Raw genomic sequence first — 19,955 nt, forward strand, 5'->3', positions numbered from 1 at the left:
GGAGAAGCCGAGCCTCTTTCCCAGAAAGTGCCACTTTGTTGGTGGTAACTCAGCTGCCCACCCAGAGGGCCTGTATGTGGGCGCATCACAGAGGCCGACTTTAACTAAAGGAGCCTGTGCCTGTGAAGTGTACACAGCCTCGGTGGGCAGTGAGGCCTGTCCAATGGGTCATGATGCATCCCACGGCCACAGTCTGTCCCAGGAGAGACTCAGGCCCAAATACAAGGTCAGGGTGCCTCTCTGGGACAGACGCATGCCTCTCTCAGGCTTCCTAGGTATTAGTCTCCTAGGGCTGCTCTATCAAAGTACCTCAGACTGGGTGGCTTAAACAACAGAGTTAATCTCTCACAGTCTTGGAGCCTGGAAGTCGCAAGATCAAGGTGTGGACAGGGTTGGTTCCTTCTGGGAGCTGTGAGGAGGGATATACTCCATGCCTCTCTCCTGGCTTCTGGTGGGTTGCTGGCCGTCTGGCATTCCTTGGCTTGTGGAAGCATCACCCCCATCTCTGGCTTCATCTTCACATGTTGTTTTCCCTGTCTGTCTGCCTCCAAATTTCCCCTTTTTATAAGGACACCAGTCATATTGGAATAGAGCCCACCCTAACGGGCTCATTTTAATTTAGGTAAAGGCAGGCGAAGACCCTGTCACGTTCTGAGATACAGGGGTGGGTTAGGACTTCAACGTGTGAATTTGAGGAGGACCCAGTTCAACTTGTAACATCCTCTTTCAGGCCCAAGGGCTCTCCCTGAGGCTCCTCCTCTTGGATAAGTGCAAGGTCTGATTACGCCACCATCGTGACAGGGACAGCCGCTCTGGGGCCCACCTGTGCCCTGTGCCTTCACCCCTGTGACGGGCACAGCCCTGCCCGCCAAGCTTGTGTGGTGGGACTAGACACTCTCGCTGCATTCCCCACGTGCTAAGTCCGCTTTGCCCTTGTCAAAGCTGCCCTCTGAGTCCCGCAGACTCCATGGACTTCCCTCCCTGTAGAAGAGACCTAACTACCCCCACGGCCCTGGTCTCAGCCCCTCCCATGCTTGCCAAGCCCTCACCTCGGAGGAGCTTCACCTGCGGCTCCTCTGCACACGGGCCGGCACTCTGGGTTAGCGCCACACGCACCAAGGTTCCACGTGTTCAGAGGAAGCCGGTTTCTTGAAGATGCTCGCTGTTGGGGGGTGGGGGGCAGGGGTGGAAGCAGGGAGGAGGGGTGGTAGGTTTGCCTTCAGAGGACCAGCGCCTTCACCTGCGTTGGCCCAACTGTGTGAGAGGCCCAGCGACGTCCACTGGGGTTTCCACTCTGTGGTAGCCCAGCTCCCCTCACTCACATTTTACCCCAGCACTCACCTGGATGTTCCCTTGGGTCACAGGCCCAGCTCTTTCCTCAGCACCTGCCCACTGCCCCAGTCCTGACGGCCCCTGTGGAGCCACTCTTGGTGTCAGGGCAGCTGCCCCCCTCAGACTTGACCTCAGCTTCCGTTAAGCCTTCTCGTTTATGATGACCCCAACCTCCCGACTAGGTTGTCTCTAGTGCCAGAGGCCCAGGCGCTCCCACCAAGGCCTCCCAATGTGCCAGGCCCAAATAATTCTCCCTGCCCCATAGACCCACATTCTTTAGGCTGACCGCTCGCCCCAGGTTTTTCCTTTATGAAAAGACCTGCTTCATGAAAGAGCCACCTGTCACCACTGCCGCCACGTCTATAGAGCAGGCCTAGCTCTCTGTGGTCCCTTGACTTTCTTTGGAAGAAATCCAACTCCTTACTTTTCCTCAAAATCCCTCCTGTTAGACACTCTGAACTTCCGCGGCTGGGATTCTCCTTTCCCTTCTTCAGGTAAATATTCCCATAAAGTTTTCAGTAACAGCATAAGCTACTCCTACCCAAGTCTCCTAGTCTGACAGGCTTAACTTATTCCATTAAAATTTCTCAGGAGATTGTAAAAACACAAGAACTTAGCAAAATGATGACATTGTTCCAAAATGTTAGACATCATCATTATTAGTATTTTTAATATGGCGCTTTGTTTGAAATTGTATCTGTTCCCACTGGAGCATCTACTACTAGTATCCCTAAGGAGCCCTTTCCTGGGAAAATTAATGAGTCCACCTCTTAGGGGTCATGTCTGCCCTCTAGGCCCAACCTCTCCCTTTTTTTTTTTTTTTTTCATCTTTTAATTAATTTTTATTGGAGTATAGTTACTTTACAGTATGTTGTGTTAGTTTCTACTGTACAGCAAAGTGAATCAGCTGTACGTATATATATATCCCCTCTTTTTTGGATTTCCTTCCCATTTAGGTCACCACAGAGCATTGAGTAGAGGTCCCTGTGCTATACAGTAGGTTCTCATTAGTTATCTATTTTATACATAGTAGTTTGTCTATGTCAATCCCAATCTCCCAATTCATCCCACTCCCCCTTTCCTCCTTGGTATCAATACATTTGTTCTCTACATCTGTGTCTCTATTTCTGCTTTGCAAATAAGTTCATCTGTATCACTTTTCTAGATTTCACATGTAAGCGATATTATACGCTATTTGTTTTTCTCTTTCTGACTTACTTCACTCTGTATGACAGTCTCTAGTTCCATCAACCTCTCCCTTTGAAGCTTCCTCTGGTGGAATGGGCTCTGAGACTTCTCTCCATGTGAAAGCAGTCCTGGTACCCTCACTTCAGGGTCTCTCTTTGTGAAAAACCCAGCTCCTTCCGCTGGAGACAATTCCTGTAAGAGAGACCCAGCTTCTCTCCTCCAGGCTGCTTCTGGCTTCTCACGAGGCCTCGGTCTTCAGGCTCCTCCCCATTGTTGGGTCCCCCTGTTCCCACTGAGGCTTCTCTTTAAAAGCCCAGCTTGGACTTCCCTGGTGGTGCAGTTGTTAAGAATCCGCCTGCCAATGCAGGGGACATGGGTTTGAGCCCTGGTCCAGGAAGATCCTACATGCCGCGGAGCAACTAAGCCTGTGCACCACAACTACTGAGCCTGCACTCTAGAACCCGTGAGCCACAACTACTGAGCCCACGTGCCACAACTACTGAGCCCATGTGCCGCAACTACTGAAGCCCATGCACCTAGAACCCATGCCATGCACCACAACAACAGAAGCCACCACAATGAGAAGCCTGCTCACCGCAACGAAGAGCAGCCCCCACTCACCTCAGCTAGAGAAAGCCTGCACGCAGCAATGAAGACCCAATGCAGCCAAAAATAAATAAATAAATAAATAAATAAAATATTTTACAAAAAAAAAAAACCCCAATTCATCCATTCAGTCACCTCCCTGAGCTACAGGCTCCCTGCTTCTACTAAGACTTTATTTGCCAAATCGCCCAGACCCTCTGCTGCTAACAGAGCCATGTTCCCTTTGGCTGACCAGCCCACCCACTCTCTCTAGAACTGCTCGATTTTTCAACACAGCCAACTACTTGATGATATCCAGTGAAACCTGCCCAGTTCTTCCCACAGAGACCTCCCTGCACGATACTGGAAGGAAATACATAATAGCCACCGTCACAGAGGGAGAACTTCGCAATGGCGCTCTCATGATGACTGTTATTTATGTTGTTATTGCGCGTGATGAGTGCACCGGCTTGCATGGAGCACTCACTGGGTCTCAGCTCCTCCCCCTGAGAATTTCCACTATTGGAATGCTCCCTCTCCGCCCATGGCTGACTTTCTGTCTGGTGGGCCCAGTTACTGTGCAATTAAGTGAAGGCTCTGCTCTGTGACATGCTCAGCAGATCCCTCAACGACTGCTCCCCGTGGGCCAGGACTCAGCCACTCCCATTAAGGAGGGTGAAGCAGGCACACTCATACTCAGGGAAGCAACTTCCTTGTTCTTTGGAGGGACTTTTCCCCCAGCTATTCTGTCCTTTGCCGCAGGTTTGGCTTCCTCCCACCCCATTTCTTCCTTCCTGATGGGCTCTCATTTCTCAGAGTTAGAAGGGCCCCACTCATGTCCTCACCTGACCACTTCCCATGTTTTTGACCTTGGTGGTTGAATGAGGTCAGCAACAGGAAAGAGCGGAGGTCAATGCTGAGCCCCAATGAGGTGCTCAAAGAATAATCGTTCACAAATGTGAAATAGATAGCTAGTAGGAAGCAGCTGCATTGCACGGGGAGATCAACTCGGTGCTCTGTGACCACCTAGAGGGGTGGGATAGGGAAGGTGGGAGGGAGACGCAAGAGGGAGGAGATATGGGGATATATGTATACGAATAGCTGATTCACTTTGTTATACTGCAGAAACTAACACAACATTATAAAGCAATTATACTCCAGTAAAGATGTTAAAATAAAAAAAGCCTTGTCTTCCTTGGGTCCCCTACTCCCATGGAAACAATAATAACAGATAGCATTGATTACGTTCTCACCATGTGCCGGGACTGTGCAAAGAGCTGTGTACATTTGATCTTACTGGATTCTCACAATAACCATTTTCTAAATAAGAAAACAAAGGCATAGAGAACTTAAATCATTTGCCCAAAGCCAATAGCTAGAAAATGAGGAAGGCCCATCTGAGTCCATGTCTTGGTTCTCCACCACTATGCTAACTCCCTGGTATGCCTATATTCTGGTCAGGGAGAAAATGCCCAGAGAGAAGAAAGTAACCTTCTCTCGTGATCTTTTCCAGCCTATGAACTTCAAGAGTGCCCAGACCCAGAGCCCTTTGCGAACGGCATTGTGCGGGGAGCTGGCTACAATGTTGGGCAGTCGGTGACCTTCGAGTGCCTCCCAGGGTATCAGCTGATGGGCCACCCTGTCCTCACGTGTCAACACGGCACCAACCGGAACTGGGACCACCCCCTGCCCAGGTGTGAAGGTATGTCCCTCCCTCATCCCTGGTGATTCTTTTTAGGGACACTGATCCAGGGCAGTCCCAGCCTCCACGTGCCTGCTCCAGGGGATCACCCGTGCTGGGAGGTCCTGGCAAACTTTGTCCATCCTGTTTCCATACAGATGAGACCAAGCCTATCCAGGAAGAGGGTCCTGGGGACAGAGTTCTGGGCCAGCACTAGGGAGGACCTGGAGGAGATGTGGGTCACCACCAAAGGAATCCATACTCAGCCCTTGGGAATAGCCAACCTCATGGGTTAGATGTCCCCAGTCAGAAGGGAAGACACTGATGTGCTGAGGGGTAGAGAGAGGCAATCATGGCACTTTCCTAAAGGGAGAAGAGAACAAGGAAATTCTTGTTCCTCTCTTCACACCTCCCAGCTTACTCTCCCTCTCCTACACGAGCCTAGAGAGATCTGAGTTGATGATATCAGGGAGCTAGAGGTGGCACTTCCCTGGGCCTTCATTAATCAGAACCAAGATGGAGGAGGACCAAGAGGTCATGTTGTCCCTACCCCTGTCTGCACACCTCAGTTCCATTTTCCTTCCTTTTCCTGGAGGAGAAGCTGGGATTTGTCTTGAAAGGGGAAAATATGGCAGGAGGACAGTATAGTCCAGGAGAAAGCACCCCAGTTCCAGAATCAGACCGTCCTGGGCTTCCTCTCTGAACCACTTCACCTCTCTGACCTCCAGTTTCTTCCTTAGTACAATGGAGCTTCTCACCTCTGTTTCGTAAGAGCTGAGAGGGTTGCAAGATGGCTCATGTAAAGCGCTCAGCACAGTACCTGGCCCAAAAACGATGAGCTGGAAGTATTAACTCTCCATAGATAAAGAGACCTTGTTTGCACAACTGAGCTGTTCTGGTGTTGGAATATAAGATCATAATCTCTAAAACTATTCAACTTCTAGTTCGTTTTTCAGATTTTCAAAACCATCCTCGTGTATAACCAGTCCATCATTCTGGGATTGTTGGCTGGTCACCTGCTATATGACAAGCTTCATTGTGGATTTTTGTTCCCTTTTGGCATCACAGGAGAGAGGAACGAGCAGTGCTTCCTCCATCAGACATCTTGAGCCACAATCCCTTCTCCCTCCTAAGAAAGTTCTTCCCTTAGCTTCTTTTATTTATTTATTTATTTATTTATTTATTTATTTATTTATTTATTTATTTATTTTTGGCTGCATTGGGTCTTCGTTGCTGTGCACGGGCTTTCTCTAGTTGCGGTGAGCGGGGGCTACTCTTTGTTGCAGTGCGTGGGCTTCTCATTAGGGTGGCTTCTCTTGTTGTGGAGCATGGGCTCTAGGTGCGTGGGCTTCAGTAGTTGTGGCATGCGGGCTCTAGAGCGCAGGCTCAGTAGTTGTGGCACGTGGGCTTAGTTGCTCCGCGGCATGTGGGATCTTCCCGGACCAGGGCTCGAACCCGTGTCCCCTGCATTGGCAGGCAGATTCTTAACCACTGTGCCACCAGGGAAGCCCTCTTCCCTTAGCTTCTTAGACGCCATCTTCTCTTGCTTTTCCAATTACCTTTCTGCCTGTGCCAACTTTTTGGTCATCTATTTCTTTGTCCCTTAAGTGTTGCTGTCCTTTGAATTTTTTTCCCAGACTGTCTTCTTTCCCTCACATCTCCAAATGCCATCTGTATCTGCAACCTTTATCTCTTTCCTGAGTTCTTCACCTGTACATCCAATTCCTTACTGAATATCTTCTCCTATCCAGAGGCATCTAAATCCCAGCGTGTTCAAAAGGGAAGTCATCGTCCTTCTGCCTTTACATTGAGATCCTCATCTCGTGAAGGGTGCCTCTAGTACCCTGGTTATTCAGCCTTCAATTTGGGCAGCCTCCCTCTCCCTTATCCGACCTAGTCACCAAGTCTTGCTAATTCCACATCCTAATTGCCCTTCAAATGCATCCACTTCTCTCTGTGTGCTGCCTCCACCTTAATCCAGGCCACTTAGATGAGGCTCGTCACTGGGCTCCCAGCCTTCAGTCTGTGTTCCTCAATCCACTTTTCACAGTGTAGTGAGGGTGAGCCTTTGAAACCATTCATGTACGCCAGACACTGCCCTGCTCAGAAGCTAGCAAGGCGTCCCCATCTCCCTTGGGGTAATGTCCAACCCCCTTGGGGTAGCACACGGTGTGCCTCAGGGCCTGGTCCCTACTTACCTCCCCCTGTTCTCCACTCTCTCAGACTTTACGCTCCAGCTCAGCTGAAATACTTTCCATTTTCACCATGTGCCGTCCTCTTCTGCCCCTGGTTCTGAGCGCGTGCTGGTCCCTTCTTATAGAACATTGCTCTTCTCTCCTGCCTTACCTGTTTAGCCCTTGTCATCCCTCAGGTCTGAGTCTAAATGTGAATTCTGCCAGGACTCCCTCACCCCCTCACAGGACCAGATGAGGGGCTCCCCCAAATGTTCTGTGGCACTCCATGTTGATGGCGTGCTCCACCCTGGGCTGGAGATGCCGGTACACTTAGCTGTGTCCCAGGGCACTCTCAGTTCCCTGGGACACACTCACAGATCAGAATCACGTGCCGTGGTATCCTTGCTGTCCTTTGCCTCCCCTGGCCATGCCTGGCACCGAATGGAGGTTCAGTACATGGAGGAGGGATGGCATGCCCATGTGCACCAGCTTCAGGATGCGTTCACATTCGCAGGAACCCTGGCCGCCGCTTGGAGGCATTGGGACTCTCTTCTCAGCCAGGTCCGGCCCCATCCATATCTCTGCGTGATGACCCATGCCAACCAATACACTCATTATTCTGGACCAGGGTTTTTTTTTGTTTTGGGGTTTTTTTTGCCCAGAACCGCTTTTTATTCTCCTCCATGGTGATTAACTCCAAATACCATGGAGACTTCCAGGACTCTTTATACCCGTGCCTAAAACCTAGATCAGAGTGAGTCTAAGCGTAAGTTTGCTCTGGGGAGACAGAAGATAGGGAGAGAAGATCATGGCTATGCAGCACATGCCTCCTCCGTGAGCTAGCACTGGCTGAGCGTTTTACACGGAGCAGTTCATCTGATTGCCACCACGATCCTATGAGGGGGGAAGTCTTAGTCCCATTTTATAGGTGAAGAAAGAGAGGCTACACTTATCTAGTCAATTATCTAGTCAATTAATGGTTTAGCCATAGCCTCACCACAAGAATCTGCAACTCTTAGGTCAAGACCAAAAGTACCACTCCAAGAATCTCAGAATAAAAAGAGAAAGAAAGAGATACTATCATAATTTCTTACCTCTTCCCAGCAGCAGTACTGAAGCCCTGACTCTAGTATTCCTAGGAAAGGAGAGGGGGTAGCTTTGGTGTGTCCTTCCTTCTGGACAGGTCTCTTCCACAAGAAAGAGAAAGAGGGGGGCCAGGGGCTGAGGCAGGCCCACAGAGGACCTGCACTGAAGATGGAGGGCCACTCGGGCTGTGGTGTGTTGGGAACAGCAGGGAAAGCCAGGCCTGGCCCTCCCTCAGCCCCATCTCCTCTCCCCATCCCGCCCAGCCTCCTGGAGCAGGATGATTCGTGCTGGGGGCTGGGACTGCATCAGGATGTCATCTGAATTCTCAGGGGGGAGGTGATCTCCAGCACTCATCTGTGTTTGTGTCCTCTCCCTGGCAGTGCCCTGTGGCGGGAACATCACCTCTTTCAATGGCACTGTGTACTCCCCGGGCTTTCCCAGTCCCTACTCCAGCTCCCAGGACTGTGTCTGGCTGATCACCGTACCCATTGGTCACGGCATCCGCCTCAACATCAGCCTGCTACAGATGGAGCCCTCTGGAGACTTCATCACCGTCTGGTAGGACCAGCTGCCATGTCAGCAGCCAATGAGAAAGGGGCACTAACTGGGGTCTAAACTGGGTCACCCATCTATTTGTCCAGAATACCACGAGCAGAATGGTTTTAAATGGCTGTCAGCCTCTTGGGTCTCAGATAAACATAGTGGAATGAGGACTTAGCTTCAATTAGCCTTTTTGACTCCTTGGAGGGAAAGGAATGGCAAGACAGTGGTTCCCAACCTGGAGTCCTGCTGGGGGTCAGTCAAAGTACCAACGGGTGTGGGAATGGGAAAGGGCGTAGATGGGCAGACTTTTCTCAGTATTTCCAGAGTCCAAACCAAAAGTCTACATTTACCTAAGATAAGCTACCTGAACTAATGAAAGAGCTTTGGAGTGGAATTTTGTGAAATCCCACTGGTCATCTCATGCTGAGCCAGTGCTGACCACAGAACTGTCCACAGTGAGAGAAATATTCCATATCTGTGAGGTCCAATATGGCAGCCACTCTACATGTGACCATTGAGCACTTGAATGTGACTAGAGTGACTGAGGAGCTGATTTTTAAACTATTAAAGTTTAAATAATTTAAAAGTAAATAGTCCCATGTAGCCTAGTGGTTACCAAACTGGCCAGCTCAGCTCTGAGTTATATAGTTAGCGTATCTTGAGTTAATTTTAAAATGGAAATGTGAATTATTAGTTGATAGGTGCAGTTTCCTAGACAGCTTTTTTTCCAAACCACTGAATCTTTGGACAAAGATATAATTTAAACATTTCTTTGTTTGGAGGTTCTGGGAATCAGCAGCAGATAGTGGGATTCTCTTCTCAAAATTTCCAGGGCTGGATAACTGTCACCTGACTGCCCTGGATTGATTTCTCACTTAGCTTCCAGAAAATGGCTAAGAACAAATGGGAGGGACTGGATAAGGTTCCAGGGAAGGCAACACAGGGATGTCTCTCTGCTCACTGAAGGCCGCTGACACACCAGGTGGAACAGGTAGGCATGGTGACCCGTGACGTGCAGGACCTTCTTTCCTGTTGCAGGGATGGGCCGCAGCAGACGGCCCCACAGCTCGGAACCTTCAGCCACAGCTTGGCCAAGAAGACACTGCACAGCTTATCCAACCAGGTCCTGCTCAAGTTCCACCGTGATGCGGCTGCGGGTGGGATCTTCGCCATAGCTTTCTCCGGTCAGTATGGAAGCCTGGGATGGGGCGGGGCAGACTCTCAAGTCCTGGGCTTGACTCCTGGCTCCCGCGTTTGCCAGCTGTGGGACTTGGAAGAGTAACATAGCTTCTCCGCCTCGGTGTCCTCAGGGTTATGAGAATTCAATGTGTAGGGTATGTGAGAGCTCCCAGCACAGAGCTCCATAAATGTGAGTCTTTCTTCCCCTCCACGCTAGCAGGGCGGAGAGGCCCATGACGCTCATCCTTGGCACCAAGTTCAAGTTCAGAGGCAGCAGGGTGAGGCTTCTTTCTTATCCATCATTCACACCAGCTCCCTGGCTGGGCTGTCCCTTTACCTGTGCCCCACCCTGTCCCTCAGCACATTCTAGAGGCTTGTCCCACTCCAGAGGAATCCAGGGCCTCTGTCGACCCCACAGGAACTACTGTGCACAGACAGAATCAGGGAGAATTCAAGTAGAGGAGCATGAACAATTCAGGGTGCATCTGTCCTTATCGACAGCCTACTTTCTTCTAAAAGTCGAAGGTTATGGACCCAGGTATTTCCTCATTTTTGTTATAGTGGACACAGCATAGAAAAACTTATAAAAAGTTCTCCGTGGGCTTGTGCCCAGCCATGAAATAACCCCCCTTGTTTACAATTTGCAGAACATTGCATCTATTTGGACTGGAAATCAGGAAGGCTTGACTTTATTCCTGGCGCCACCTCAAGTCAATGTCTGACCTTGTATAGGTCTCTCCCCAGCTTGAGAGCTCAGTTTCTTCACCTGTGGAATGAGGGGCTTGGAGTTTGTGACCTCTAAGAATTCTGTGAGGTAGTTAAGCAGCTATTATTACCCCCAATTTACAAATGAGGAAATGAGGGCCAAGGAAGGCAGGAGGGCCTACCCAAATTGCATGGCTATAATTGGGAGGAGAAGCCAGTCCTTGTAGCTCTGCACTGACCACTCCAGTGGGACCGCACGGTGTTACTGCCTCACACGTGCATTTATAGAAACATGAATGCATTCAGCCCTAAGTCCTTGGGAGAGTTAGTGATATCGAGACAAAAAGAGACAGAAACAACATTGTTGAGAGCATCGGAAGCTCCAGCCGCTGTCCCCAAGGAGCTTGGGCCCAGGTGAGCATGATATGGAGATGAGAAACCCACCATCTCAATCTGCCTTGGTACCCACACCCCTCGTGTTGGGCACACTTCTCACCCCATTAATGGGACCCAGGTCTTGAAGACTATGTCATTCTGACTCCATGTGACTTGCCCATAGAGTGATAGAGTGTGGACTCCAGAGTCACACAGACTTGGGATCAAATCTCTGCCACATATTAGCTATGTGACTGTGGGTCTGTCGTTTACCTTTCTGAGCCTCGTTTTCATTATCCACAAAATGGGAATCATATCAGTACCTAACCTCACAGAGTTAAATGAAATCATGCATGGGAATGCCTACCTGTAGGCACAGAGTAGAAAAGGTACTCAATAAATGGCAGTGTTAATAATAATTATCATCACTATCATGATCATCATTATTATTATATTTAGAGATTAACAGGATCCATATGAAATCACCTCAGTCCTAGGCCAGATCTCTGGTCCCTGCTCTTGAGCATTCACCTGCGCCAGGACCAGGTGAAGGAGGCCCAGCCCTGCCCTGGGGCGTCCTTGTTCCCGAGTTCTCCTGAGTAAGCCTGCCCAGGAGAGCACTTGCTTCCGTGTGTGTCCTGGCCACTGTGCCCATGATGCCCTCAGATGAGACATGAGACCCTTAGGTGCTTGCTCAGACCATGGTCCAAGGCCTCATTGACTAGAGAGCAGACAAGGGCCTGGGCGAGAGGATCTACTGCTAACCCAGGCCAACGGGCTCGGGTGGGACAGGCTCTTTGCAAGGGGCTGAGTGAGCAAGAAGGCACCTTCCACCCACTCATAGGGCTTTTGATAAATTGTGGAATATAGCAATGTGTAAAAATTGTGTATAACATACATGTGCCATTTAAAGAAGAAGAATAAGATGAACACCCATCGCTGAGCCTAAGAAAAAGAACACCAGGGCCTTTGAAGCCCCTGTGCACTGCCTCCAACACGTTCCCCCTGCCCGACCCCCAGAGTTAACCACGGTCCTGAATTTTCTGTTAACCATTCATTGCTTTGCATTATAATTTTACTCCATAGGTGTATGTCTCCAAAAATATATACTGTTTCATTTCACATGTTATTTCTGTTATGTAAATAGAATTGTTCAAGAAGTGTTCTTCTGTGACCTGCTTTTTTCACTCAAAATTAAGCTTTTGAAATTCATGCGGATGCATGTGACTAGATTTAGTTCATTTTTCAATGCCGTGTAGTATTCCATTGCGTGAAAATAGTGATTTATCTAGTCTACTGTTAATAGGCATTCAAGTTATTTTATTTCAAACAATATGAGCATTGTTGTACATTCCTTCTTGGAGAAAAGAGTTTCTCTAGGGTACATGCCTGTGTGGAATTGTGAGGTTGTAAGTATTCACATATTCAGTTTTACTAGGTAATGCCAAATTGATCGCACGAAGTAGTTATAACAATTTACACTCTTCCTAGCAACAGAGGTAGAGCTTCTGTTGCACTACATCCTTGCAAAGACTGGGCTTTATTGGACTTTTAAATTTTTGCCAACCTGGTGGGTAGCATTTCACTTTTATGTTGAAGATGAGGATGAGCATCCTTTCATATCTTCATTGTCTATTCATGCTTCCTGCTCTGTGAAATGCCTGCTCCCCATACAGCTTTCTTCCCCCAAGAAGAGATAACAAACAAGTAAGTAGACAAAATCTTTGCAATTTGTAATATGTGCTATGAAAGATACAAGTAAGATAGCAAATGAAAAGGTAGAGAATCTACTTCATGGAGAATAATTGGGGGAAATGTGTCTTAAGAGTTGGTATTTGAGACTAGAACTAAAGAAAAAGAAGGAGGCTGACTTGCAAATAGCAGGGATTGGGAATGGGATGGGGGAAAGAATGTTTGCCTTTTTTTTTTTTTAAATAAATTTATTTATTTATTTATTTATTTTTGGCTGTGTTGGGTTTTCGTTTCTGTGCGCGGGCTTTCTCTAGTTGTGGCGAGCGGGGGTTATTCTTCATCGCCTTGTGCGGGCTTCTCATTGTCGTGGCTTCTCTTGTTGCGGAGCACAGGTTCCAGACGCGCAGGCTCAGTAGTTGTGCCTCATGGGCTTAGTTGCTCCGCGGCATGTGGGATCTTCCCAGACCAGGGCTCGAACCCATGTCCCCTGCATTGGCAGGCAGATTCTTAACCACTGCGCCACCAGGGAAGCCCTGTTTGCCTTTTTATAGCCAAACATTAGCCCTAAATAAATTTCCTTTCATATAAGAACCAAAAAGAAGAAAAATACCTTAAGGAGACTTATGGCAATATTCTACAGTATTTTTTTTTTTAATGACAAAATAGGATTAGAATTGCAGAGAAAAATGCCCTTGGAAACATATAGTTTAGGAAATAGAAGTAAATTTTGGAAAGCATCTGCTTCCAGCATAAGAGTCTAGGTAACATGGACTCCAAATAAGAGCTATCTGGCTGAGAGGTTAATAAAAGGGGAAGTCGTACCCCACCTGATAGGATGCAGTGAGAAGGACCCAGCATCACTTCTGTGATCGTCCCATCAAAGATGTACAACCTGAATCTAATCATGAGGAATCAGACAAACCTAAATTGAGGGTAATGTATGTAATACAGTGTTACATACTAGAAATTAACTGGCATATAATTTTCAAAAGTGTAAAAGTCAGGAAGGTCAAGGAAAGACTTTAGAACTGTTGCAGACTAAGGGAGACTAAGAAACATGACAACGAAATGCAACGTATGGTTCTGAACTGGATGCGTTTGCTATTAAAGACTTTATTGAGACAAGTGGTAAAACTTGGATGGAATGTAAGGATTAGGTGGCAGTAACATAGTGTTAATTTCCTCCTTTGGTGCTTATATTGTGGTTATGTGGGAGAATGTGCTTGTTTATAAGAAATACATGCTAAAATATTCTGTGGTTATAGGGTATCATGTTGGCAACTTAATTTTCAACTGGTTCATGAGAAAAGTTTTGTGTACTATACTTCCAACTTTTCCTACACCCGTGTGATTGTTTTAAATTAAAAATTTTATTTACGAGGGGAGGTAGCTATAAAAAAAGAAGGTTTAAAAGAAATGCAATTGCACAGTTTAAATTGGCATATGAACCAGCAAAGAGCAGAACTGACGCCGTAGAAAAACTATTCAGAGATGTGGAGGACAAATCAGAAAAGCTCCACATGAAGAGGGAAAAGGACAAGGACTTGAAAATGATAAAGAAGATGGTAAATAAAGAGATCCAGTGACCAAAGAACCAACGTACTGATAAAAAGTATTTATGAGTAGAAGAACCTGATGGATAGAATAGAAATAATAAAATAAAACTCTTCTGAGATGAAGGAAAATCTGTGCATGTAGGATAAAAGAGCTCACTGTATTCCAGGAGAAATCAAAAACAGCCTGGCAGGTTTTCCAAATTATAAGGATGAAGGGTGGAGGAGAGCTACTAGAATCCAGGCTGAGAAAATCAACTACAAGGAGCCAAAATCAACAATTCTCAGATTAATTATATTTGGCATTTAATTCCAGAAAATTAAGGAGGTATCTGTAGAGATGTTCAAGAAAAAAAAAAAAATTGTTGGGCAAGAGACAGTCATTTGCAGATATCCAAGAGCTTAAAATTAGTGTCAACCAAAGTCTCAATTTGAATTGTTACTCAAGGATGTAGCCATCCAACAAAGGATGAACCACTAACTCAATATAGGGAAGTTGTTTAAAAGAAAAGATAAAAATGGGAAGCATTGATTAATCTTCCATGGAGGTGGAATCAATAGATATTATTCAATTATTGATTTTATAATTAGGAAAAGAAGGGTTCCAAGTATATATTTTAGTCATTAATAAATTAAAAATCAACTGTAGTACTTCCAAATTGCTAAAAGAAAAAAATGAAGCAAAATACAATTCACATATAAAAGGAAGGAACACTGTAGAAACAGATACAGAAAACACAGAATAAGCACAAAATAAAATAGTTCAATTATTATAACAAATACAAATTTATTAAAGCCCAATTCCCTATTAAAAATACAGACCCTTAAATTAGGTTAAACACAATATAACTAGATTTTCCATACCAGGAATACCACTAAGACAATACGACAGCTTTAAAATAAAAGGCTGGATGGTGACATATTTGGCAAACACAACAGTAACAATCAAAGAAAAGAGTAGAATTCAAAGCAAAAAGCATGCAATGGAAAAAGTGGATTCTTTCATATTAGAGAATAATCTGTAATGAGAATTTTTAAATGATAAGCCTATTGGGAAGGTTACAGGGAGCAGTCCACTTAGTGGTGGGCAGGCTGAGAATATGTATCAAAAGGTCAGCACAGTGTGATTAACTGCAGTGGAACTATTTTCAGGTGTCTGCCCAGCTCATGATGCTGTCCTTAACAGCCCCTCTCATGTGGGCACCTGTCAGCTATGTTTGCACATTGTGACTCCCCTCCACATACATCCCCAACCCCAGAAACAGTAGCTGGAAATAAAGGTGGGCACCTGACCTGACTCCAGCAGAGATAATCAGATGCTCTCTTTTGGGAACTTGAAATTGAACCTGAGAGATTCTGCTTCTGCCTGGACTCGTCTCCTGAAGAGAGAAGATACAAATCCAGGAGCAATGGATTGCCTGTCTTCTACCGTCCAAGGAGACTGAGAAATAGAAAAGCCCTGTGTGCAGAAACAGAATCACTGAGACACATGGGAAAGTTCCCTGGGTTCCTAGTGGCCCTTCAGTTCCTTGTCCTCTACCTTTATGAAGTCTGGCTACAAATCCACCCTTGGGTTCACTCTTCTCGAAGAGGCTTCTTTTGCTTCTTCTACCCTGAGTTGATTTATGTTACTTACACCCAGGTTTCCTAATTAACAATGATCTAGGACCCACCAATCCTACTTCTGGAAATTGTTCAAAAATACGTGTATAAAGATATTCCTCGAAGTGCTATTTATAACAGGTAAATTAGAAACAATCCAAACATAAAATAATAGGAGATTAGGTGTGCAAATTGTGACACACACACACACACAAATGGAGGAAAATATAGTCATTAAAAATCATTCATGTAGAATACAATTCATTGATTAAGGCAAATGTTTATTTTATATTGTTTCTATTGTTAAACTGATATTTTGGGGCTCAGATAACTAAAGGATGCTGTGATTATGGACCCCTAACCTAGACCACAGCCACCCCTCCTTGTGAGGTTCTTGAGAAAGAGATATATACAGGGAATAATGGCAAAGGAAGGCATTTTAATATTAGCTGGGCTTGAACCCTAAATCCAAATGCAGAGCCTAGAGTCATCCGGTAAACTGAACTGAACCAAGTGAACTGCATTTTTCCCTAAGCTAATTTGGCTTTTTTTTTTTTAACATCTTTATTGGAGTATAATTGCTTTACAATGGTGTGTTAGTTTCTGCTTTATAACAAAGTGAATCAGTTATACATATACATATGTTCCCATATCTCTTCCCTCTTGCGTCTCTCTCCCTCCCACCCTCCCTATCCCACCCCTCTAGGTGGTCACAAAGCACCGAGCTTATCTCCCTGTGCTATGTGGCTGCTACCAAACGTAAAATAGATAGCTAGTGGGAAGCAGCTAATTTGGCTTTAAAAGCTTTAGAGATAAGGCCAATTCAACACACCCATCAGCATGAGGAGGAACGTATCCAGAGTGTCAGTGGGAAAGAATTCCATGTGCAATGAATGACCCACAATGACTACTGCTGAGCTGACGGCTGCATGACATAAGCAAATGAGCCCTGCCCACTAGTTAGCATGTTAACACATAATGGAGTCTAAGCTGTATCAGTGCCTCACCCCCCAGGGGAACAAGGGGGATGGAGACCAAAGGAAACAGGAGTCTTGAATGGCCCCCTGCCCTAGAGTTCTGCAGCAATAACATGGTAGATGCAGTGTGTGTGGGGGGGGGGGGGGAGGGAGGGGAGTTATCTGTAAAATATCAAAAGTCATACAACAAAATGCTAGCAATGGCTATGCGCAGGTGGTGGGACTTGGGGAATTTTTGTTTTATTGCTTTTCAGTATTCCACCAGCTTTCTGCATTGAGCAGAAATTTGTAATTTTTTAGAAGTTAATTTTAAAAATGTAATGGGAAATCACCCGATCAAACAAATAACCACAAACTATAAAATATCCACACTGTGTTTAGGTGGAGATTTCTTTTATTGATTTTTTTTTCTGGGAAAGTTAAGTGTGTCGTAGAAGGTTTTAGAAGGTATGTTTTAAAGGTAAGCACGAGGCTGAGAATGGAAGGAATCAAACTTTTTTAAGCTCTATAAAGGAAAACATTGAGAATTGGCTAAATAAACATTTAATGCTTGTACAAGTCAAAAGAGTGCCATAAATAGATGGGAGCAAATGATAAATTGGGAAATAATAGGCAAAGATCAATCTTAAATATATTGTACATAGAGTTTTTCAAATTTATAGGAAAAATAGAGGCAAAGGACATGAATAGAGAGTTAAAAAGAAAAATGCAAAGAGTCCATTAACATATGAAAAAAATATTTAGCCTAACTGGTTGTCAAATGCCAATAAAAGAAAAGAAGTGGTACTATGCTGTCTATCGAGTTGGCAAAGATTAAAATTGATGACTATTCCCCCCAGTGGCTCTAAGTTCTGTGAGGCAAGGACTGTGTCTCTTTACTCTTGCATCATCCACACCTAACACAGTGCCTGACCCAGGGCAAACCCTCAATAGATAATCATTAGATAGACCAGATGAAAGAAGAATGACAGCACCCAGGGTTGGAGAAACTGTCGTTCTGTGGACAGTATCTGTTGGAGCAATTTTCCTGGAAAGAAAAATGGAAATATGTATCAAACACAGGACTGGTCCTCCCTGATTTATGTTAAATCAAGATTAGACCTGTCTGGTAACCCCAAGAGGGCTTCATAAAGCTATGTGTCACTCAATATGATGTGTTTCAGTGGACACATCTGTAGAAAGAATTAAAGTTAAATCCTCAAAACATAATACAACATTTTAAATAAAACTACATGCAGGAGAAGTCTTAAGTTACATTCCAGATACGATTGGTAAAATGTCAGAATGCCACATGAACATTTGGACCAGGTGTTTCAGGTGCCATTGGCTCTGAGGTTATCACAGAGTGATGTTCACTGTGAAGGGTCCACCACCCAGCGCTGTCCCAAACACGTTCTCGCCATGCCTTTCGTATTTAACCTTTGTTTCTGCCTAAGGTTTCTGTCTCAAGCTGAAAAGTCTGCAATGTTCATGGTGCAATATGCAATGCATAGAACTGCTGTTTTGTTACAAATGTACTAATCACTGGGTGATCATGAAGTGATGCTTTAAGTATTTACTTTCTAGCAGAGTGGTTTGTTGCATATATATAGGTATTTTGTAGTTTTCAGTACTTTTTGGGTCTTGGGTTATGCATTATAATTTTTTCCCATTTAAAGTAATGGGAAATAGGCTCCTAGTAGCGTCTTGACACAGAATGTCTGATTTCCATGGATTATTGATGTTCAGTGGGAGATGCCTGTACTTTAAAAAAGTCATACACTCTAATCATTCCTAGTTTTATAAAAAGAGAAGACTTCATAAAAGATGCATATATAGAAGGATGTTCATCACAGTTTCACTTTAAATTGCAAAACTTTGGAAATCTAAACGGTTTACAATAGAGTATCTGTTAAATAAATTTTAGTAGATTATATGATTAAATCCTATGAAGTCATTTCAATCATACTTTTGAAGGAATGTGATGACATGGGAAAATTCTTGCAATATAATAGTAAGTGCACAAGGACCAACTCAAAGTATGTAACATGGTGCAAATTTTGTAAAAGAAAAATCTATGTGCAGAAAACATATACCCTAAGAATTTACAGTAAAGGGTTAACAGTGGTTATCTCTGAGAAGGCAATGGATGAGTTTAATTTTCCTCTTACTGTTCTCACAGAAAATCTCAGATTTTCTTTAATGATAATGTGTTACATTTGTAAATTTTTAAAAAAATGCTGTTTCAAAAAACATAGCAAAGGTTGAAGTGACTTTGGAAATAATAACATCAACAGCATTGGCAACAGCAGCTAACACATCCAGCACTCAACCACGTACCAGATAATGAAAGAAAGCCAAGTTATGAGCCCACCCTGAACTTTGCCTCGGTAACACCTTCCCGACACAGGCCAGTCTCTGCCCAGAGGGATGGCTTCTGGTTTAGAAAATCCACTGAAGCCAGAGTGTTTAGCCAAAGGTCAGAAGAGAAACAAGCTGTCTTCGCTGGTCCCCCACGTAAGCCACACACAGCATTTAGATGCTGAGTAGTGGAAAGAATATGGGATTTGAGAGCAGCCAGACCTGGATTCAAATCCTGTCTGTGCCACTTACTTCCTGTGTGACCTTAGAGAAGTAACTGAAGCTTTCTGAATCTCAGCTTCCTCATAAGTAGAGTGAGAACATCTCGCAGGGGGATCAGCTATTGTGAGAATTCAAGGTGACAGCGGGTGAAAATGCTTGACGTATAGTAGGTGTTCAGTAAATGCTTCTCTCCCCTCCCTTCAGCGCTAGGCACCATCACTGCCTTCTTAGATCCTCTCCTTTATAGTTAGTCTTGATATATGGTTCCTGGTTTTTGCATCAAAAACAAATAAAAACAGATGGCAGCGGATAAGCAAAATAGTGCTTGGCTAATCTTGCCCGGTGTACAGATAAGTACTCGTTAATATCTGCTGTGTGGATGGATGAGGAGTGAGAACGTGAAGCACTGAACAAATGAATGACCACGTGCCCCAAGAATGATGCTCTTACACCGACTTGTCTGCTTTTGTCTTTTCAGCTTATCCGCTCACCAAATGCCCTCCTCCCACCATCCTCCCCAATGCTGAAGTCGTCACAGAGAATGAAGAATTCAACATAGGTAAGACCTCCCAAACCAGCAAGGACGGGGCTGGCGAGGAGGGGCCGGGGAGGGGTGGGGGCTGGCCAGTGGGGCTCATCTTCCCCTCCTGTCCGTGGAGAGAAACAATAGGCCCAGCGCAAGAGGGTTGGTATTCTGTCAACTGAGTTTCACCCAAAATAC

General features: G+C 45.4%; 1 protein-coding gene across 2 annotated transcripts in view; it reads left to right on the forward strand.

Moving 5' to 3' along the window:
- Positions 1 to 19,955, forward strand: part of CSMD2 (CUB and Sushi multiple domains 2) — a 658,464-nt gene that overhangs the window by 543,244 nt on the left and 95,265 nt on the right. For both annotated transcript variants that reach the window (XM_082362533.1, XM_082362534.1), the window contains exons 42-45: positions 4,619 to 4,807; positions 8,427 to 8,604; positions 9,628 to 9,773; positions 19,713 to 19,793. In XM_082362533.1, the coding sequence (XP_082218659.1) occupies positions 4,619 to 4,807; positions 8,427 to 8,604; positions 9,628 to 9,773; positions 19,713 to 19,793 (594 nt within the window). The remainder of the gene's footprint in view (positions 1 to 4,618; positions 4,808 to 8,426; positions 8,605 to 9,627; positions 9,774 to 19,712; positions 19,794 to 19,955) is intronic.

Source organism: Balaenoptera borealis (assembly GCF_965194805.1).
Source record: "Balaenoptera borealis genome assembly, chromosome: 1".
NCBI lineage: Eukaryota > Metazoa > Chordata > Mammalia > Artiodactyla > Balaenopteridae > Balaenoptera > Balaenoptera borealis.